This window comes from Podospora pseudopauciseta, chromosome 4 (genome assembly GCF_035222475.1).
Source record: "Podospora pseudopauciseta strain CBS 411.78 chromosome 4, whole genome shotgun sequence".
NCBI lineage: Eukaryota > Fungi > Ascomycota > Sordariomycetes > Sordariales > Podosporaceae > Podospora > Podospora pseudopauciseta.
In genome coordinates this window covers 2663595-2683311 of record NC_085894.1, presented here as the reverse complement: position 1 = coordinate 2683311, position 19717 = coordinate 2663595, and the positions used below count along the sequence as shown (strand labels likewise).

The following is a 19717-nucleotide window of genomic DNA, read 5'->3' as shown; positions in this document are numbered from 1 at the left end:
CTGTATGCTGTGATGTACCTAAGGCATATGAACTATAGTACTCTATAATATGCAAGTTATTCGTCCAATGTTACTTCCCTCTCCGTGTATATATATCCAAAAATGCTGCTGCTCTCGTGTGATCTTGCACACAATCAATCACATCACGGCGGGTGACCGGCCACGTGTATGTATGTACACGTGTGTGACACCCTATCATTTATCCCAAGAATACAACTTGTAAAAAAACTCGTCTTTTTCCTCCTCAGGGGTATCCTCATAATCCTTTCTCCAGCTCTCGGGCAAGATCTCCCCCCACCACGTCGCAAATTCCATCCTCTGCCCCGGCGGCATTCTTGTATTCGCCCAGTTATTCCCACTCTTCCCCGCCCTCTTCCCCCCAACGCGCAGGACTTGCATCTCCCTCACACCGCAAAACAACCCCGGCCTCCCAACGCGAGTAACAACCTCCCAGTCCTTTCCGTTCCAAATCTCCTCCTCGAAGGTCTCCCCTGGCTGCACCGTCCTCCAAGGGTTCTGCGCCACCGGCTCAAACAGCCTGGTCTGAAGGTCATAAATGACCCTGATCAGCTTCTCCCACACCCTCACGACATGAATCATCTTAAACACCCCCTCCTCATACGCCACACGAATATAAGGATTGACATAAATCCCGCTCTCACTCCCCTTCATCGCCCCAGCCGGTAAATCCCCCTGCCTCTTCGCCGCCTCGGTCAAATCCGCCGAAAACAAACAACACTCACACGCATCATAATACGCCCCGGGCTCATGCCTGAACCTCACCGGTCCCGTCACAGCAGCATCAGCATCAGCATCAGCACGAGTATAATTCCCCGGATCAATCGCATGTCCCGCCACCACCCCCTCCTCCCACGCTTTCCCTCTTGGTTTTTCCTCCTCCACATTCTGAACATACCTCCCCTGCATAGCCATCATCCCCCCCCAGCAACTCTTCACTCGCACCGCATCCTTACTCTCGAGAACATCCTTCCGGGACAGCCCCCTCCCCCTCTCCCCAAAAAAGGGATAGATGGCCTGGTAGCTCGCGTACCCGTCCGCGTCGCGCATGGCGTAGATGTCGTACATTCTATGTCCGAACCAGAAATCCATCGCGCACGCGGCGACATAGGCCGCCCGTCCAGTTTGCTTGTCTACATTCGTCCCGAACAGCAAATTCGCGGCGTCAATGGGGTCAAAAACGATGTCGTTCAAAAACAGAACCTTGTCAAACTTTCTGACCCCGTTGATCCTATCCTCCTTTGTCCTCTGATCCAGCGGTCTCAGGGCCCGGTTTCGAAGTTCGGCTAGGTAGGCGACCCGCTTTACTCGGGGTGTGCCGTCGGGGAGGAGGACGGTGGGGAAGTTATCCAGGGAAACGTGGTCGTCGGATGTGACGGCGTGTTTGCAGGGTACACGGGATTTGAGCTCCTCGAGCGCGGCTTTGCCCTTTGGGCCGGAGTCGTTTTCGTAGATTGACAGGAACACGTTGTCGGGGCCGAGGATGCGGATGAGGCGGAGGAGGCGGTCGGAGAAGGGGCCTGAGGCGAGCTTGCCGTTTTTGTCGTAGAGGATTGTGGCGATGAAGACTTGCTCGTTGAAGAGGTTTGCGCAGCCTTCGCGGGGGGAGGTGCCGCGGCAGGCGTGGAGGGTTTGGGAGTAGTGTATTGGGGGGTTGTTGTAGGACGGCAGAAAGATGGGGGTGAGGATGAGGATCGAGGTGAGGAAGAGGAGGAGGGATTTGAGGAGGAGGATGAGGGGTCGGGGGGTCGCGCGCCAGGCTGTTCGGCGGAGGAGGCGGAGGCGGGAGAGGAAGCGTTGGGCTTTGAGGAGGTAGGGTTTGGTGGGGGGGTGATGTATTTGGTGTGGAGGTGGGTTAGGTTGCGGTGGTGGTTGTCCCAGCTGGAGCGGCGGAGGAATTCGTGGGTTTCATGGTCGTCTGAGTCGGTGTCGTAGAGACAGTGGTCGTAGTTGATGGGGTCTTTCATTTTTTTTTTTGCTTTTGTGTCTACTGGGTGAGGGAGAGTAACGAGGGCATGTCGTTGGACATGGGAGGCGGGGGGGCGGGGGGGGGGGGGCCCAAAAATATTTACGGAACAAAAAAAAGAGACTCTTATAAAATCGAGTCGAGGTAAGGGAGAAAGAGGAAATGCGGCGGTGGAAAAGGGAACGGGTCTTTTTTCAGCGGCTGTATAACGGGGATAGCCTTGTCCAGTTGATCGCCAGCTGAGTCGGTTTTGAAGGTGAGGGGAGTACAAGGCGGACGAGATGGACTATATAGTAACTTGGGCGCATCACACCGCTTGGCCACCACCACCCAGCCAGGTTTGCCCAGTGGAGGATCTCGTAAGAAGAATTGGCATCACTTTCCGACATCCGATCATCCCCCCAGTTGTGGTTACACGTTGGGCACGACGCGTAGCCGTTGTTCTTTCTCCACAAAGAACCAACATCTGGAAAACCGGCACTCTCTTCTTTTCAACATTGGCAATTGGAGCATTTTCCTGCACTGCCGCCGGGTACGCCACTCTCTTCCTTGGGCTGGTGTCTTGGCATCAGCCGAAACATCCAACAGTTTGCAGCAGCGGATCCCCTTGTCGGGGAGAGACAGCGCTATCCCCTTCTGGAACTAGCCGAGAGAATGCTAAGCTCATGCGGAAGCACGGGCCACAGAAGCTTTGGATGGACCCTTGTGGCTGGTCTGGACTGGCCTATGCTAGATGGGTAAATTATGAAGTGGCTCCAGAGGGTGAACGACGGGGACCAGGTACAACATTTGTTTTCTTTTCCAGTTGAGCAATCACAAAGGCGCGCGGCCATGGAGCGCCAGATGAGCATCTCGCGATAGCTTTCTAGAGCTGGTCCTCAGTCTTTTTTTCTGTCTTGTCGTCCCCTCTCTCTGTCATTCTCCGCCAGTTCTCGGCAGATCGATATATACCCCTTCGCTACCGGGTGACCGCCAATTACGATTATATACCACTCCTCCCGACGACGACGACGACGACGACAACTACAACGACGACAGTTCCCTCACAACAAAACCAGAAAAAAAAAATCCCCCCCCCAAAAAATCCTCAAATCCCAACCTCCTGACCCATCAAAATGCTCTTCCCCCCATTAACACGCCCCCGCGGCCCCCTCCGCACCCTCCTAACCCGCCTCCACCCCTACCGCATCCCCCTCACCCTCCTCCTCCTCGCCCTCCTCACCGAAGTCTACCTCCACAACTCCTACTACACCATCCACCACCCCGCCCGCGACCTCGACGTCCCCTTTTACACCTCATGCCAAGAGCCCGACCTCTCCCCCTCAGCGCCCCGCGAAGCCGCAGCAATAGTAATGCTCGCCCGCAACCACGAAGTCGAGAAAGCCCTTCGCACCGTAATCTCGATAGAAAAACACTTCAACCGCTGGTTCCACTACCCCATCGTCTTCCTCAACGACGAGGACTGGGACCCGGAATTTGTCTCAACCATGAACGAGACCGTCTCGGGCGGCGCAAAGTTCGAGGTCATACCCAAGGAAGAATGGGGCTTCCCCGCGAATATAAACCAAGACCGCGCTCGAGAGGCGATCAACAGGCAGGGTCAACAGGGGGTGTTGTACGGTGGGCTGGAATCATACCACCACATGTGCAGGTTTTATTCGGGCAAGTTTTACACGCTAAAGGCGCTGAAGGAGTACAAATGGTACTGGCGGATTGAACCGGACGTGGAATTCTACTGCGCGCTGACGTACGACCCGTTTGTGGAGATGGCCAAGCATGAAAAGGTGTACGGGTTTACCGTCGCGCTGCCTAAGGAGCCGGCGACGTGCCCGGGGTTGTTTCGGGCGGTGGCTGACTGGAAGGAGGAGCAGGATTATCGGACCACCGAGCTGTGGAAGGCGATGGTGAGCCCGAGCTGGCTGCCTTGGCCGATCAGGAAAATGATGAGCGGGTTGGGGCATAGGGACGGGCGTGGGGACGGGTGGAATTTGTGCCATTACTGGAGCAATTTCGAGATTGCGAGTTTGGACTTTTTCAGGAGTAATGCTTATCAGGATTTGTTTGAGAGGTTGGACGAGAGGGGGGGTTTTTATGAGGAGAGGGTGAGTACCCTAACCCCCTTTTTCCGACTTGGAAAGAATTTGATGCTGATCATGAGAAAACAGTGGGGAGATGCACCGGTGCATTCGCTCGCGCTGGCGATGCTGCTTGATTCGCACAAGGTTCACCACTTTGAGGATATTGGGTATAGGCATGATTGGTACTTCCAATGTCCTGCCAACGCTCCGGGAGGACAGTTACTGCAGAGCGAAGTCCTGGGGGCCGCGGCGTTTGAAGTTCGAGAAGAGAGGGAGGATGGGATTGGGTGTCGGTGTGAGTGCGATGGCAGCCGGACGAGGAACCATGCGAGTTATTGCCTGAACCGGTTGACGCAGCCAAACAAGAGCAGGAGGTTGGGGACGTTGGGGTGGGTGAGGAGTTGGTGGGCTTAGGGCAGGGGGGGTTGAGAGGTAAATATTGTGTTAATGTTTGATGTACATGAGAGAGAGCATGGTGGTTTCTTTTTCTCGTTGAAAAGCGATGGCGAGGAGTTTCTGGTGTTGAAGCAGGGGATGGGGGGCATGGATGAGGAGATGTAATATAAAGGAGGCCAAGATCTCATATAAAAAGATCAAATCCTGTAATTAGATAATACCCAGAAAGAAACCGCCAATCGCCCGTACCTTCGGCCGATTTGATGATGCGGATATTTTCTCGGACTTATACCCTACCTACCCATCAGCCCACACAAGTACCATGCTGAACCAAACCTCAAGCCTACCCAAGTTTTCCCATCACTCCAATAGGGGTCAGGAACAAGAAACATTCCCATCTTGGCACAGGCCTCGACCTACTTGTTCCTTCTTCGTCAGAATATTATATCATTATCATTTGTGTATATGTGCTCTGTCTTCCAAAATGTACCAAAAAAAAAAAAAAAAAAGGCCAAATAAACGAACGAAACAGTTCAATGCCATACTGTATATAAAATCTTCGGAGGGTTTATAGACGCGCGACATAAACCTGGGGTATCTTTATCAAGATTCAAAAAGAGAAAAGAAACGGAAGAAGAAACCAACCGCTACCATGCTCCTTTGTCCCAATGTCCAACACCGCCGCTTCCCATCGTCATCAGCCATTAACAATACTCTTCTTCCTCCTTTGCCAAATCGCTCACCTCCCAAAAAAGACCAAAAACGCCGTTTCATGATATACACAAACACCTCCTCAACCCCATCATAAATCATCCTCCAAAAACTTCCTCATCAACAAATTAAACCTCGTATCCCTGCCCCGCACCACCTCGGGCGTCAACTCCCTCAAATACCTCTCCCAGGCCATCTGACTCCAGGCATGATACGCCAGCTGGTTCGTAAACAAGCTGCCGCCATGCCTCTCAATCTCGCCCTCCCAGTACTTTGCCTTTTCCTTGTCCAACCTCTCATGCATCCAGTCAATATGCCTCCACGTCCATGTCGGCCAGAAAAACGCATCGGGCGCCAGGGCGCAAACCTCGCTTGGGTGCTCCTCGGCGAGCTCCTTTGGCAGAATCACAGAGTGGTAATTCCATTCCTTGGAGAGGTCGGTGTTGTTATAGGATTCTAGCCACCTGGTGAGGAAAGTCGAGTTGGGCCGGGCGGCGATGACGGCGTTGCAGAGACCCCAGCGGTTTCCGCCTTCTGCGCCGAGGATTACATCGTGAGGCGAGGGGTTGGCGAGGATGTGGTCAAAGGGACGGAGGGCAAAGGCGTCGATGTCGAGGTAGATGCCTCCGTCTGTCAGGAGGGCTTTGAGGCGCAATGTGTCCGAGACGTGAGCGTAGTGGTCGGATGAGGAGGTGGGTGGGTGGTGGATTAACGTGATGTCTTTTGACAACCGACGAATCCAAGGATTGGTTAATGGGTCGGCGTTGGGGTCCGGCGAGGGTGGTTCGGAGAGGTAGGTATAGTGAAGATATACAGCGTCCGGTTTGAGAGATACGATGGCTGACCTGACTGCGAGGTAGCTGAGGAAATCAAAGTGACCTGCGCCTGGGTTGTACAGTGGGTTCTTCAGCCCGTAGTTGAAGTGGACAATGTTTGGTATTGGCTCAGAATCGTCGGTGGTATGGTGGTTGTGACGGTGTTCAAACGAGGAAGACTGGCCGTTGAGGCATGCCAGCTCGGCTTCGGTCGGGACGAAGGCTTGCTCGATCCATTTCTGACCCGAAAATGGGTTCGTCTGTCTCACATGGTCCCCGAATCGGTAGAGGTAGGGCGCGGATATGTAGATGACTATGCAGCCGTAGACGATAGCGACGAGACGGTAGGCATTGCGCGACACGATCATCTTCTCGGTTTTTGGATCGCGTCGTCGATGTCAAAGGTCGTCGAGTGAGGAATTGGGTCGGAGCCGCAAAAACGTTATGTTGGCGGCGGCGGCAGCTTTTGCAACCCCGACGTTCGAATGGTTGGGAAGGTCAAAGCCGAGACCGAAGAAAATATTAGGTATGAGGAATACAGGGGGGGGGGAAGCTGAGGTGTCAGGCAAGGCTAAAAGGGGCTAGGTCATGTCTCGTGGTGGGCTGTTTGTTGCAACCGCATGTGCCGAAGTGAAGAGCAGGAGGAGTCGATGATGTTGTAGGTTGAAAGTTTGGATGTTGACGGGACTTGGTTGGGTGGGAATAGTGGAGGCCTGGAGGGGCAAGGTTTTATTGATTTTGGCCATTCGCCAATTCTTCGCGGAAGCACTTCTTCTTCAGACAGCCAGGAGGTGGTCGAGTTTCTGGGCAAGGCATGGCATCGCAAGGCACAAAGCAAAGGTCCCATCATCTGTGACAACAAGAGCTGGGGCCAAGTACTCTGGTACCCAGTCCGAGCTTGAGCCAGGAACCAATGCAAGCCCAAGCAAGCCCCCGGTAGGCTGGACCCACCAACGCCCTCCCCCGCCAATCCCGTCAAAAGAACAAGGCTTGGCGCTGTGCGGTGTAAGGCGCGGGCGGCGGCCCACTCCTCGAGCCTGCATCTCGATGCCCAAAACAGCAACACAAGAATGCGGTGCTGTCATCCAAACTGTTTCATCGCCCAGGATTTCTTCTAGATCTTTTTTTCTTAGAGTCATTGGCGTCTCAAAACAAAATACCGCGGCAGCCAGCCTGGGCTGTCGACACTCCACCGTCACTCCAAGCCCCATGTGGCATCGAGTACAACCTGGAACTAAATATCGCACGAGTGCGAGTGTCGTTTGGTCCGTGGCTCGGAGATATTGGACCGGCTGTAACTATTATGCTGCAATACCTACCTTTGTCCTAGCGCTGACGAGGCTCAGAAACAGGAAATAGACCATAGCCAAGAGCGGCTGGAAATCGGCATACTACAGCACGTCGGACAGTGACATTCTGCCTCGGTAGTACAACGACACCACCAGAACTGGGACTATGCAGTGCGTGCTGCGCAGTTGGGTCACTGAGAGCGTGGCTATGCTCTTGTGCTGTTCTGATGCAGCAACTCGTATGGCTGAAGCCAGTATAGCCTCCTAGCGTAGCAATAGTGCAATGTAACTCGCGCATTACAAAAGGACCTCGAGAGTCGTGTGATGTCTGAAGATCTCTTGTCGGATTGGGATTGGGATTGGGATGTGTGTGATGCGAGTGTGCAGAGTATCGATAGGTAGAGCCCAGAGATGTGACGTGCCGGGATGCCGAACCCCGCCTCCAACACCACCTTGGGAGAAATATTGAGTGTTGGGCGAAGAACAAAAAGAAAATTGGATAGAATGTTGGTGGGTTTTCCTGTTGCCTGCTGTCTTATAGCTCGAGGTTACGCGGCAGGCTACGTAACGCAGACTTGTGTTTGCTGACACACATTTTCACATCTCACGGCCGTTGAAACACTGACACGCTTGGTGATCGAAATCTGCACCCAGGCCATCTGCACGGAAAGCTGCCACCCTCGAATTGGCGTGGGGGATATGACTGAAACAGACATTCGGCAGTTTTGAATTTGATATCAATCAGAGTTGTGATCAAAACATGCATCTCCTCCGCATCATGCCAAGCTCGGACACTGGAGCTCTGATCGAGCTCTGAATAGCTTCAACCGCCAAGTCCCACCCTAAATGCGGGGTGACCAAACGGCGTTGTGGCTGGCCGCTCCCGAAGGTGGGTGGTGGGTCCGATCTCCACAGCGGTTGACCCACGCGTTATGGCGTGCATTCCCAACTCACAAGTTGACAGACGCAGGGAAAGTCAAAGTTGGAAAAAACAAACAACTCAATCTCCTTCTTCCTACGATTTTTGGAAATTTTGGGCCACCCGCCGTCGAGTTTCGTCTTGACAACCTCAAGATGCTCATGAACGTCACCACTTCAGTTTAGGCGGCCTCAACGTCCTGTACCACCAAGCCAGTCCACCATGGTCGATTGAACGCCCGCCCGGAATGCTGCAACTGGCAGAGAGAGTCGGGCAGAGCCTGGACTCTTGATCCTGTCTCTCTCTCGGCGGGAGCGCTGTCTCGTCGATCGCCACGTGTTTCTGCTCCTTGGAACAATATCGTCAGCAGACCTCTCTCCATCTTCCTCTTCAGCAGGCGCGCGGCAATGCCGAGCAGCACTTGAGCAGCAGCACAGCATCCGGCAGGCGGGCGAGATCCACTGGTTTGGACAGCTTAACCTAGGACGGCTCTCTTGTTTATGCCCTAATCAGCAAAGCCAGCGCTCTAAACACACGATGGAAGCCCAGTGGTACTGTCTGGCCCCTGGACGCTGGAGATTGGAGGTTGGAGAGATTGCTGGGTCGGTACGGAGTAGCGGTTGCGGCAGAAAACACAAAAAAATGATAATGGAGGTGTGAGTGGTGTGTGGTGTTCTGCTTGCTCACCCACCGCACCCCAACCCCGTTGTTTTTGTGCCGCCCACCTTTTGTTTTCCTTGCGACATTTCGACTTTTGGCCCTTCCTATCGTTTGCCCTAGACAAGTCTCTTATCTCCTCTTTTACGCCATTTTGCTTCATTCGCTGCGCTGCGCAAGTTCGTCGCGTTTTTGCTGTCCAATTTTCCACGTAAGTTGGGCTGTCCGAACAGTTTGCGCCGCGAGAAAAGCTGAGAGCTGCTGCCCGCGCATGTGGTCTGCCGAGCGCATCGTGCAATTTTTGCTGCTTTCGCGTCGCATACACACAGTTGAAGCTCTCGCGGGATCGCGCTTCACTTGTGTATCCATACTGACTTTTTTGGAGCAGATAATCACAGGTTAATTCCACATTATCAGCCATGGCTCGTGAAGGAACCCGTTCGTCCACCGGCAACTCCAAGCCGCGTGTCTTTCAGACTGTCGACACCGCTCCTGCCGTGAAGAGGACCACCAAGCCCAAGGCTGCGAAGGGGGAGACCAAGGGCGCCAAACCCACCGGTGTAACCAAGAAGAAGGCCGCCCCCAAGAAGGAGACTGTTGCGAAGAAGGTATGTCGGCTGCGCCTCAGGTTGTGTGGAGGACATATCAGGCACAATCGGGCTAACTTTCTGACTTTCAGGCCAAGGCTGCTGTCAAGAAGGCCGCGCCCAAGAAGGCCGCCGAGAAGGCCGAGAAGACGGAGAAGGCCGACAAGCCCGAGAAGGCTGAGAAGGCTGAGAAGGCTGAAAAGGCCGAGAAGGTTGAGAAGGTCGAGAAAGCTGAGAAGGTGAGACAACTCTCTCTCCTCCTGGCATAACCCAAGACACAACTAACCATATCTTCCTGATAGCCCAAGACAACAACCAAGAAGAAGGAGGCTGCTGCTGCCAAATAAACGGTAAACCGGCGTGTCCCATCTCTCTTCCTCTTCCCTGTGCAAAGTTACATCAACACACGGGGAACTCTTCAGTGCACATTCTTTGGATGTCAGGGTCTCTTATCTTTCCCGAGTATTTAATCCCCTTGGCTATATATATAGTAACTGGCTTTTCTCTGTGTCTAAGGAGCGTCTTGGTTATATATTTCGGTTCTTTTTCATCTGGTTTCTTATTTTGTAGTGTAAAGGAGTGTGGTTTGAAGAATAGGCAACAGAGCTGTCTTTGCTTTATCTTAAACTTGGGATCCTGTGCTGATGTTATGGTTGACAATTGTTCCTAGAGCTTGCTCATGTCAGATATTGACGATTATGAGAAGACCTCCATCGAGAAGCAGCCAGGTGGGGATTGAATCCATCACGATAGCTGAACTTGGCTTGGCCCAGGCTTCAGAGACGAGCTGTCATGGGAGCTATCTCGGCACAGACGAGATTATCACCCATCGAAAGAAGTATTTCGTCAAGATACAGACCCCCCCGGATCTACAACCGATGACAGCATTAGTTAACCTACCACCGCCCAATTTTCTCCTCAGTTAGTAGGCCTGGTCTATTTTCTATCGAGAAGTGTTTCTTTCCCTTGATAGGTAAAATGGTCAGTCAGGAGCTCTGCACGAACGGCACTCTGTTGACCACATTCAAGCCATGTCTCGATAGGTAAGTTATACGAAGGAGATAAGCCTTGCGGCGTCTGGAACGTCATGGAATTTTCAAAAGGTTTGGTATGTGGCTTGAAGCATGTCTAATCATCACGTCAGTTGGAGTGTGGGGTGAAATAGGAGGCAAAAGCCATGGCTCGAGACTCGGAGAGGAATGAATGTGAATAACCTATCCCCAGAAAGCCAATAACCCGGTTGCTGGAAACCTAGTTTTGCGACATGTCACTGCGTCTGACCCAGTGTGCAGAGAGAGGTGAAATCACGGCGTTGATGATACTAAGAAGGATCATGGTATGCGGGGCACTTTCAGATGGGGTCTAGAGTTCGGGAAGGGCAGAGAGGTGATATGAGAGGGCTGAACAGAATTATGCCTACTTGCGTTACGGAGCGAGCTGTTGAGTGTTTTGTGGTAAACCCTCGAACCTGCGGAAAGTTTGAAAAGATGGGTCATCGATTATCTGACCTTTGTGGTGGAGGGCAAGCTCAAAAAGCAGCTGGTCAGCCCCCTCTGTTGATTTCTGCCCCTCCTCTCCATGTGAAAGTCGGATGGATGTGGCATGGAGCACGACAGAAATAAGCGGGCAGCGGACCGTGACAACCACATAAAATTGCTACCCTCCCCTCTTTTCTTTGCTTCTTCTCTGCCCTACCGTCTGACACTCGATCCGATCTCTTCTGGACGGGGGTCTGGAACAGGGTCGTGACATGGCAGCTGCAAGCTTTCCCCGCCTTGGTGTGGCTCGCGTGGTTTGCTGGGTAGGGTTGCAGGGCAGAATTGTGAGGTTGCAGTTCCTGTTTACCCATGATTATGTGATCGAACCTGTGAGAGAGATGGATGTCAACGTCGAAAATAGACACTGCGTGGGATGTTGAACAGCGTGGGCAAAAAGGACAAGCCACCTTCTCAGGCCGGTCAAGATGAGCCAGTCATGGAGAAGGCTCTTGATCGGGTGGAGTTGGAATTTGCCATACATTATACATATGCAAGGGAAGCACGACCTGTGCACCTATAGCATATCTCTTCTTGAGGCAGCGGAGGAGGTGTGATCCCGTGGGCATCCCGTGTCCATCCCTTCCGAAGGATCAGATCAGCCGGCAACATACAGACCGAGTCTCGGATAGTGTGCACCCAAGCGTTTAAAGATGTAGAAAACAGAAAGAACTTGGACCAATCCAATAACACGATAGCCGAGAGCATGACTCTTTTATTATCCAGATGAAGAAAGTTACACACAAGTCTAGGTGGTAGACGACTCGAGGGTTGCTATCAGGGACGGCGAGCAGGTGCATGATGGTTACACAGGAGGCTCCGTGTGTGTGTGCGTGTGTGCGTGCGTGCTGCCGTCGACGCTGCTGCCCATTGCCTTGCCGGTGGGCGAGTGGGTGAGTGCATCGTGTTTGCTGTCGAGGGGAGCCTATCATGTTGGAGATAGTGAGACGTCATGTGGTGGTGATGCCGTTCCACCATGTCGCCCCTCCCCCATCCGACTCACTCGCGCCGGCCTCTAAAAGATAAAACGGCGGCCTTTCATCCTTGGGGAACCGGAGGTGTTGGGGGGAGAAGCTGGACATGTCAAGCCTCACATCATCACATGCTTTCTCGTGCCTGCGGCCTGCCTGGCGCCATCTCGTGCCAACCTAAAAAGAGGACCCCGGGGCGTCTCGTGTATACCGGTCGTGGCTTCCTTATCTTGGTCGCCAGCGTCACACATCGCCATCATTAAGGTTTCTTGTGTGGGGAGGCCCACCACAAAAAGCTACCATTGCTCTTTCCCCCCTCCTCCCACTCTCTGCTCTGCTCTGCTCTCGGTGTCCTCTGTCATCTGGAAACATCGGACAGCAGCCATGGAGCGCTCTGATTGCCTGATCCCCAGATGGGACGAGAACAGAACTGAATTTGACAAGTTCGAGCTCATGTTCAAAGGATGGTGCTACCTTAGGCCCGACAAGGTTTACTCGGCCACGACAATTCTCGCCGACTACTTCATAGATACAACCTGGACTCCGAGTGTCGGCTGGGAGATCACCGTTCAGGAACCCACCCCCGAGACCCCAATTTCGCCCCTGCCTGGTCGAGAAGGCCTGGCCTATGTGGCCCTCAACGTAAGTACCAAACCCCTCAAACTCTGTCGAGCAAAACGCAGACCTGATGTCCTGTCAGCTTCTCTTTACAACCACCGACGGCGGCTCCGAAAAGCTCGCAAGCGAGAGCAATTGCCGCTCATACTTCAACGAGCTATCGAAACAGCTTTTATGGCCCTGTCTTGATGCATCTCGCAACAAGATTCAGATTGACTTTGTGACGTGGAAGTTGGAACCCAGTTGGGGCTATTCCACTGCCTTCTCACGGTACTGGCTCAAGGGTTGGTCGCATAAGCCCACCCAGCAGCAGATGGAGCTCCCAGCTTACAACATCAGTTACGTTCTGCGCGATGTAAGTCGATCTTCTTATGCTCTATACTAGTTCTGTATGCTATGCTGATATTCGATCCTCACCCCAGCTCACCAACCTCGAGGGCCTTCGTAAAGGGGATACTTGTCACGATTCTTGTCCCAAGGGGGCCGTGGTGGAGTGCACCAAGCACCTCTTGCGCCAGGCTCAGCAGGAGTTCGCCGAGGTCCGCAAAACTGCCAGCGGCGCATTGAGGCAGCCGTTTGGTGCAGAGGAAGAGGAGAACGTGGAGGCTCTGATTGAGGAGAGCATCCGTCATGCACTTGCCACCAACAACTCAATTAGAGCCATCCTCAACATTCTGAATGGGAATGTTGGCCTGGGCCGCAGCCGCTTTTTCTTCATGCGGATCCTCCGTCGAATCCTCAACCGGCCCAAGTACTTGAACATGGTCATAACCGACAAGACCTTCGGGAGCAAGAAAGAGTCCAGTAAGTCCGCCTCCAAAAGGAGCATTTGAAGCTGTACTGACTCGTATCACCCAGTGTCTGGTGATGTTAATTTCTTCGAATGCATAGCCAGGACTATGGCTGGCCACATTCGTTTGAGGAGTGCCGCTACTCGTCACAAGCTCCGAGGCCATGTTCAAGAGGCCGTCTCGGGAACCCTCGAGGAAACACAACTTGTCGGCTACTTTGGCCTGGTGGCTGCGAAGGTCGGTCAGCAGGCTCATCATGATGCCGCTCTCGACAAAGTCGGCCAGCATTACTTTGACGCATTTTGGGATGTTGAAGCGGATATCGAGGCCCTTATTCAGATTCTGGACAATGAGTATGCCGCGAATGGCGAGAAAATGTTCAGAAAGAAGAGAAAGGCTGTCCCGAAGGGCACACCCAGGTGTCTGTTGGAAAAGGCTGCTCTGAATGAGAAGCTGGACAAGCTGGAGAACGACTCGGACTCGGAGCTGGAGATGGACGAGGAGTACGATGAGAAGTACTGATTTTGGGGTGGCGATCTCTGGTGACATGGAACGGAGTTTATTTACCGGGCTAGCTTTGCGTTGATATGCTGCCGAGCGGCCAAGGGGCAGCTTGAGGAAGCCTGGTGCTCGTGCTGAAGATATTGGGCGAGGTCATGTTGGTTGCTATTGATCTCAATTTAAGATGGGCGGCCACGCTGGCAATGTTGTTCGTTATTTGACAAGTAAGTTTGCAAATTCGAGACAGGTAACATTTTGTTTACTCATCAAGCTCACGCGAGATTACTGATTGTTTTTGGTGTACTATCATCTCAGTGATCTGGTGCCTGGAAGGTGTTTCCGCCACCGACCCTCTCCATGCAGATTAGCTTTCCTGTGCCGGTCTCCCTCACGTCTTGTGCCCCGAGGGTGTGTTTGTAGAGCTTGGCAGCTTCCTCGTCTCGGGTAAAGAGGAGTAAGCGTCTCAGGTGCTCGTCCCATTCGGAGACTATCTCGTCCAGACAGGACATCATGAATCTGGCCAGTCCTTTGCCTTGGTGGGAGGGGAGGACGTAGACGTCTGTGAGGTAGGCGAAGGTGAGTCGGTCAGTTATCAGGCGGCCGAAGCCAATTAGTTCTTTTTCTTCTATATAGATACAAATGGTGTCAGTTTGTGTAAGTCTCTTTTTCTTTCTTTTTTTATTATTTAAGTTTTACTTTTTTATAAAAAGAAAACTTGGGATTGTGAGGTGATTTTGGGGTACTACCATCATAGAGACCGAGGCAAAGTGAGTTTTGGACTAGAGTCTGGAGATGGGCGTGGGTGAGGGGTTTGGACCAGTAGATGAAGTCTGAGTTGAAGGCTGCGGAGAGGGCATCGAGGGAGATGAGGGTGGGATCGGTGGAGACTGTGCATGTGAGGCTCTTGCTGCTTGTGGTGCCGACAGTCTTTGTCCATGATTTGTGCTCAGTTGGTTGAGACATCTTGGAGGTCGGTGAAGCTGATGAGACGGGATGAACAATAAGATGGGATGAGTGGGGATGGCAAGTTCAGAGTGATGAGAGAGTCAACTGTTGAAATGAGATAAGACCAAAAGTCTTTGTTAGTTGAAATTCCAAAGCTTTTATAGTTGCAGATATCAAGCTGGAAGGAGTCATATATCCATCACGCCCTAACATTGACAAGGAAGGTGGGAGGGTAGCGAATCTACAAAGTATGGACCTGCATTCATGCATGATAAAGCCTTGGTTGTTCTAGAAGTATTCCACATTCCCGTTAACCCGCCGGGACGGGCCTTGGTGACTCACCCTGAACACCGGCATCGGGCCGGGGTCTTGGCAGGATTTGCCGGAGACAGTGAGGTTGATGAGGCTTGACTTGAGGTAAGTGGCAACTCTTGGGAAAATATCCACAATTTTCAAAATTAATTCCAGAACCACTTTGCTATTTGATTAAAGGACACATTGTCTTTCAACCCCCCCAAAAAAAAAAAAAATATCAAAGCCCCAACCCCTCCACCTGCCCCAAAAACTCACTCCTCACCCCCCTCAGCAACCCCTCCACATCAACCCCATTCAGATACTTCTCACTAACCCCCGTGTTCACCCGTCTCTTCAGCAACTCGTTCAACTCCCACCTCCACTTCTGCACCTCCTGCTTCCCCACCGCCCTCGCCTGCTTCTCCTGCTGCTTCTTCCCGCTCCCCTTCCCCTTCCAGCTGCCCACCTTCTCAAACTCATCCTCGTCCAGCTCGATCCCCAGCTCCTCCGCCGCGTTCTTCAGCCAGTCATCCTCCTTTGCGCCCTTCTCCTTGGCAATCGTCGTCTCGGTGATCTTCTTGGAGAGCGTCACGCGGGGTTTGAGGTGGGATACCAGCCGCCTGTCGATGTCAATGGTCTGGACGCCCAAGAGGTCCTTCTTGGGCTTGCCGCTGGAGGCAGCAGTGGAGGCGTGGACCTTGGTGATGAGGCGCTGGGTGGGGATGTCCTCCTTGGGGCCGCAGAGCATGATCGACACGCCGGATTGAGTCGCACGAGCGGTACGACCGGAGCGATGGACGTAGTCGTCTGCGCTGCGGGGGACGTGGTAATGGATTACGAGGTCGACGTTGGGGATGTCGAGACCGCGGGCGGCGACGTCGGTTGCTACCAGGATGGGAGCCTGAACGGAGGAGCCGGGGTTGGCGTTCTTGGGTGGGTCGGCCTTGAACTTTTCGAGGGAGCGGAGACGGGCTTTTTGCTCCATGTCGGAGTGGAGAGAGATGGCGGGGAGACCGAGGTTTTGGAGGAAGGGGGTGAGGCGGCGGACGGTGTTGATCGCATTGGTGAAGACGAGGGCACGGCGGGTGGGTTGGAGGAGGAGGACGGCGTAGAGGTAGAGGTCCTTCTCGAGATCACCGCAGTGGATGAGACCTTCTTTCAGCTTGTCGGCCATCTGGGAGACGGGGTTCGCATCGATGAACTTGGGCTTGGCCTCCCGGAAGTTGAGCTTCTTGAGCAAGTGCTCGAGGGACTCAGCTTCTCCCATGAGGTTGTAGCGGGCCTTGCCGGCGAGCTTCTGCTGGAGGGCCTTGTTGAAGGTGGCAGAAAAGACCAGGGTCTGGCGGTTGTGTTTGGGCGTAGGCTCTTCGTCGGAATCCGAATCTTCCTCAGCCTCCTCACCGGGACGCGTCCGGTCCAAGGCCTTGATGATGTCCTCTGCTTCCTTAAACTGGCCATCCTTGAGCAGGCGGTCAGCCTCATCCACCACGAGGAAGTCGATCTGCCTGATCGAGTTCATTACGGCAATTTCTGTGCTGATGACCTCCCACAGACGACCAGGTGTTCCGATGATGATATCTGCCTTCTCCAACTGCCTCAGCTGCTTCTGAATAGCCAAACCACCAGTGACTGAGCAGATATAAGGCGACTCGGTAAGACCATCGCAAAGCTTCTTCAAATGATCCGAAATCTGATGAGCCAATTCTCTTGTTGGTGAAAGGATCATGGCGATTGGGTGTTTCTTCTCGTCCTCCTTTCCCTCTGCCTGCTTCGCAAGCCACTTTTCCACAATGGGAATCCCAAAGGCCAAGGTCTTGCCGGAACCCGTGGACGCTTTACCAATAACATCGTGACCGTTGATTATTTCTGGAATAGCGCGTGCCTGAATCGGTGTTGGCTTGCCGAATCTGAGGTTTCCAATCGCTGCTACCAGGTCAGGCGACAACTCAACTGGCGCCCATTCGGATGTATCAACGTCTTCCTCTGGTTCGATATCAGGTAAGGTGTCGAGGCTGGTGAACAGATTCGACTCCAATTCGGGATCTTCCGTAGGTTGTGGCGCTGGTTTCTTTTGCTTCTTGGCGTCTTTCTTTCCATCTTTCTTTGCCTCCTTTGGCTCCTTCTTTTGGTCCTTGGCGTCCTTCTTGGTCTTGGGTTCCTTCTTTTGGTCACCGGCCTTGGTCTCTACTGGAGTTGACTCCTCCTCAGGTGTGTCGTCAAAGCCTTCGAATTCATCTTCATTGTCCTCCATTTTTTGGTCCTCAGCCTTCTTGTCATCCTTCTTCTTGCCAGCTTTGCCTTTAGGCACAGCAGCCACCTAAATGAGCGTGAGTAAGACTTCTTATGAGCCTCAAGATGAACCAGGCCATTGAAACTCACAAATTTGACAACATCGCCCTCTCTGACGACATCAACACCCTGGATTTCTTCCAGGCCGTAAAACCCTTCGGCGTCATCAAACATCTCAGGAACTTCAACAGTCTGCCATGGCAACTCATCGACGGGGACAAAGTGTTTCTCCGTATTTTGCGTCTTTTGGCGTTTTGGGCCGCCTTTTGATTGCGAGCGCTTGGCCTGCGCCTGCTCGCCGGAGTGCTTTCTCTTCTTGTCGAACGCCATTGTATGAGACTGGCAGAATCGGTAGCGCGGGAGTCAGGCAAAGTTGAGAGAGGGCCTCGATAAAGGTTGGAGCTGCTGTGCGATGTTTTGCTTACATCAACAGAACAAGACCGCCTTGATGATATGTGAGCGACCGTAAGGTACCTATCGATGTGTTTTGAGATGTGATGTCGAAGGTGAAGTAAATATCCCTGCGAGAAAAGTGAAAAATCGATGATGGGAAACTTACAATTGGCGGACCCACTTTTTAGGAAGTTCAGTTCAGCTACCGAACAGAAGGATGGCTCTCAGCCCGGCAGCGCAAAATGGTCCTCAGTGGAGAGCATTGCATTCTCATCCCAACTCCTGGAAGATTCTCTTATAAGATCTTTCAGTCTCGACATGAGCATTTATATGCCGTGGCTGACAACTTGCAACTGCCATGCTAGAACCCTAACCCTTATATTACCTCACCGCCTGCCGGAAACAGCTAGCTAGAATTTCAGTTACACGACTACCTGCCCCGCGATGCACTGAATTTGGCATCAAAAAAGTTCAAGCTTCATGTAAGCCTGCATTAAACACTCACATCCCAACCGGCTACTTCGTGAGGTCCCAAATCGAATCTCACTCGACTCTCCAATTCTTCTCACAAGATATTTTTATTCTGGATCTATCTCCAATTTCCTGGATTCTATTACCTTACTTAAACTAAAACTCACCTTCGGTGACACACACATTGCGGGGTTCATATTTCTGCCAGAATGGGAAAATCGTCAAAAGACAAGCGCGACGCCTATTACCGGCTCGCCAAAGAACAAGGCTGGCGTGCCAGAAGTGCTTTCAAGCTCCTCCAGTTGGATGAGGGTATGTTCAACGACTTGGTACCCAAACTCATAACTAACTTGTGTCTCAGAATTCAACCTCTTCGAAAATGTCACCAGAGTTGTAGACCTGTGTGCTGCCCCGGGCAGTTGGTCTCAAGTTCTCTCCAGAGTCCTGATCAAAAATGAAAAATTCGGCCGCTGTGCCTGGGAAGACCGTGAAGCCCAGTTCCGTCAGAGGATGCTCAACTTAATCCCATCAGCGTCCTCCCAAGAGGACAGCCAGCAAGAAACGAAGCAAGACGTTGAAATGGCCAACACACAAGATGAAACCACCGCCAGGCCAGACGTCAAGATCGTCTCCATCGATCTCCAGCCCATCAGCCCCCTCCCGGGCGTCATCACCCTCCGAGCCGACATCACCCACCCCGCCACCGTCCCCCTTCTCCTCAAAGCGCTGGACCCATCTTACGACCCCGAAACATCCACCAACCAACAAGCCCAACACCCAGTCGACCTCGTCATCAGCGACGGTGCTCCTGATGTCACCGGTCTACACGACCTCGACATCTACGTTCAATCCCAGCTCCTCTTCGCCGCCCTCAACCTCGCCCTCTGCGTGTTGAAACCAGGCGGAAAGTTTGTCGCCAAAATTTTCCGGGGCCGCAACGTGGACCTCCTCTACGCCCAGCTCAAGGTCTTCTTCGAGAAAGTCCACGTGGCCAAGCCAAGGTCTTCCCGTGCGAGCAGTGTGGAAGCGTTCATCGTCTGCATCAACTTTCAGCCGCCAGAGGGTTTCAAGGCCAGCCTGGAGGAGCCCTTGGGCGTGGGTAGCCGGCTGGCTGAGTTGCAAGAGCAACAGCAAGACCCCATCTCGCAGTCTGAGCCATCAAAAGCGGATGATGATGGTATCACTGAGGTTATCCTCGAGGACCTTTCCGGAAGCGATAACAAGAACAGATGGATAGCCCCTTTCATCGCCTGCGGTGACCTTTCGGCTTTCGATTCTGATGCCTCTTATAAGCTCGCAGCCGGTCACGTTTCTCTGCCTCCTGTGCAACCACCTACTGCGCCGCCTTACAAACGGGCTATTGAGTTGAGGAGGCAGAATGGAGGTGCCTATGGGAAGCCGGTAGTTGCCAAATAGACAGCCACAAAAGCATCACATGCCAAGACCAACTCATGAGCTTCGAATGACTTGTCC

The 19717-nt window shown here is 52.9% G+C and overlaps 10 protein-coding genes across 10 annotated transcripts; 6 read left to right on the top strand and 4 right to left on the bottom strand.

Moving 5' to 3' along the window:
• Positions 1-195: 195 nt before the first annotated feature.
• QC763_407830 (uncharacterized protein) lies at positions 196-1110 on the bottom strand (the record flags this gene model as incomplete). The annotated part of the gene is made up of 1 exon (XM_062912419.1): positions 196-1110. The coding sequence occupies one exon, from the start codon at positions 1108-1110 to the stop codon at positions 196-198; it is 915 nt and encodes a 304-aa protein (XP_062765951.1).
• A 1989-nt stretch (positions 1111-3099) lies between these two features.
• On the top strand, positions 3100-4476 carry QC763_407840 (uncharacterized protein; the record flags this gene model as incomplete). The annotated part of the gene is made up of 1 exon (XM_062912420.1): positions 3100-4476. The coding sequence occupies one exon, from the start codon at positions 3100-3102 to the stop codon at positions 4474-4476; it is 1377 nt and encodes a 458-aa protein (XP_062765950.1).
• Positions 4477-4996: 520 nt separating this feature from the next.
• Positions 4997-6400, top strand: QC763_0068110 (uncharacterized protein; the record flags this gene model as incomplete). Its single annotated transcript, XM_062905939.1, has 2 exons — positions 4997-5962; positions 6118-6400. The coding sequence occupies exons 1-2, from the start codon at positions 5886-5888 to the stop codon at positions 6398-6400; spliced, it is 360 nt and encodes a 119-aa protein (XP_062765948.1). The 5' UTR covers positions 4997-5885.
• On the bottom strand, positions 5261-6352 carry QC763_0068120 (uncharacterized protein; the record flags this gene model as incomplete). The annotated part of the gene is made up of 1 exon (XM_062905940.1): positions 5261-6352. The coding sequence occupies one exon, from the start codon at positions 6350-6352 to the stop codon at positions 5261-5263; it is 1092 nt and encodes a 363-aa protein (XP_062765949.1).
• A 259-nt stretch (positions 6401-6659) lies between the features above and the next one.
• QC763_0068100 (uncharacterized protein) lies at positions 6660-7332 on the top strand (the record flags this gene model as incomplete). The annotated part of the gene is made up of 2 exons (XM_062905938.1): positions 6660-7278; positions 7331-7332. Coding segments are annotated over 2 exons (621 nt in total).
• Positions 7333-9268: 1936 nt separating this feature from the next.
• Positions 9269-9985, top strand: QC763_407860 (uncharacterized protein; the record flags this gene model as incomplete). Its single annotated transcript, XM_062912421.1, has 3 exons — positions 9269-9457; positions 9529-9675; positions 9739-9985. 3 exons carry the CDS (start codon positions 9269-9271, stop codon positions 9781-9783), a joined length of 381 nt encoding a protein of 126 aa, XP_062765946.1. The 3' UTR covers positions 9784-9985.
• A 1999-nt stretch (positions 9986-11984) lies between these two features.
• On the top strand, positions 11985-14922 carry QC763_407880 (uncharacterized protein). Its single transcript, XM_062912422.1, has 5 exons — positions 11985-12584; positions 12643-12915; positions 12983-13364; positions 13419-14076; positions 14168-14922. Exons 1-4 carry the CDS (start codon positions 12327-12329, stop codon positions 13871-13873), a joined length of 1368 nt encoding a protein of 455 aa, XP_062765945.1. The 5' UTR covers positions 11985-12326; the 3' UTR covers positions 13874-14076; positions 14168-14922.
• QC763_407890 (uncharacterized protein) lies at positions 13733-15046 on the bottom strand. Its single transcript, XM_062912423.1, has 2 exons — positions 14599-15046; positions 13733-14477 (listed from the first exon to the last, which is right to left on the bottom strand). Exons 1-2 carry the CDS (start codon positions 14813-14815, stop codon positions 14164-14166), a joined length of 531 nt encoding a protein of 176 aa, XP_062765944.1. The 5' UTR covers positions 14816-15046; the 3' UTR covers positions 13733-14163.
• A 283-nt stretch (positions 15047-15329) lies between these two features.
• Positions 15330-18058, bottom strand: MAK5 (ATP-dependent RNA helicase; the record flags this gene model as incomplete). The annotated part of the gene is made up of 2 exons (XM_062912424.1): positions 17471-18058; positions 15330-17408 (listed from the first exon to the last, which is right to left on the bottom strand). Exons 1-2 carry the CDS (start codon positions 17708-17710, stop codon positions 15330-15332), a joined length of 2319 nt encoding a protein of 772 aa, XP_062765943.1. The 5' UTR covers positions 17711-18058.
• On the top strand, positions 17616-19687 carry TRM7 (tRNA (uridine-2'-O-)-methyltransferase trm7). Its single transcript, XM_062912425.1, has 2 exons — positions 17616-18556; positions 18606-19687. Exons 1-2 carry the CDS (start codon positions 18454-18456, stop codon positions 19658-19660), a joined length of 1158 nt encoding a protein of 385 aa, XP_062765942.1. The 5' UTR covers positions 17616-18453; the 3' UTR covers positions 19661-19687.
• Positions 19688-19717: the final 30 nt, after the last annotated feature.

What these genes read in the sequence shown, in the direction of transcription:
- TRM7 (XM_062912425.1), top strand. Translation starts at nt 18,454, where the DNA reads ATGGGAAAATCGTCAAAAGACAAGCGCGACGCCTATTACCGGCTCGCC. An exon ending in GCTCCTCCAGTTGGATGAGG is followed by an intron (nt 18,557 to 18,605) that starts GTATGTTCAACG and finishes CTTGTGTCTCAG; the next exon opens with AATTCAACCTCTTCGAAAAT.
- QC763_407880 (XM_062912422.1), top strand. Translation starts at nt 12,327, where the DNA reads ATGGAGCGCTCTGATTGCCTGATCCCCAGATGGGACGAGAACAGAACT. An exon ending in TGGCCTATGTGGCCCTCAAC is followed by an intron (nt 12,585 to 12,642) that starts GTAAGTACCAAA and finishes ATGTCCTGTCAG; the next exon opens with CTTCTCTTTACAACCACCGA. An exon ending in CGGGAGCAAGAAAGAGTCCA is followed by an intron (nt 13,365 to 13,418) that starts GTAAGTCCGCCT and finishes CGTATCACCCAG; the next exon opens with TGTCTGGTGATGTTAATTTC.
- QC763_407890 (XM_062912423.1), bottom strand. Translation starts at nt 14,815, where the DNA reads ATGTCTCAACCAACTGAGCACAAATCATGGACAAAGACTGTCGGCACC. An exon ending in TTGCCTCGGTCTCTATGATG is followed by an intron (nt 14,478 to 14,598) that starts GTAGTACCCCAA and finishes GTATCTATATAG; the next exon opens with AAGAAAAAGAACTAATTGGC.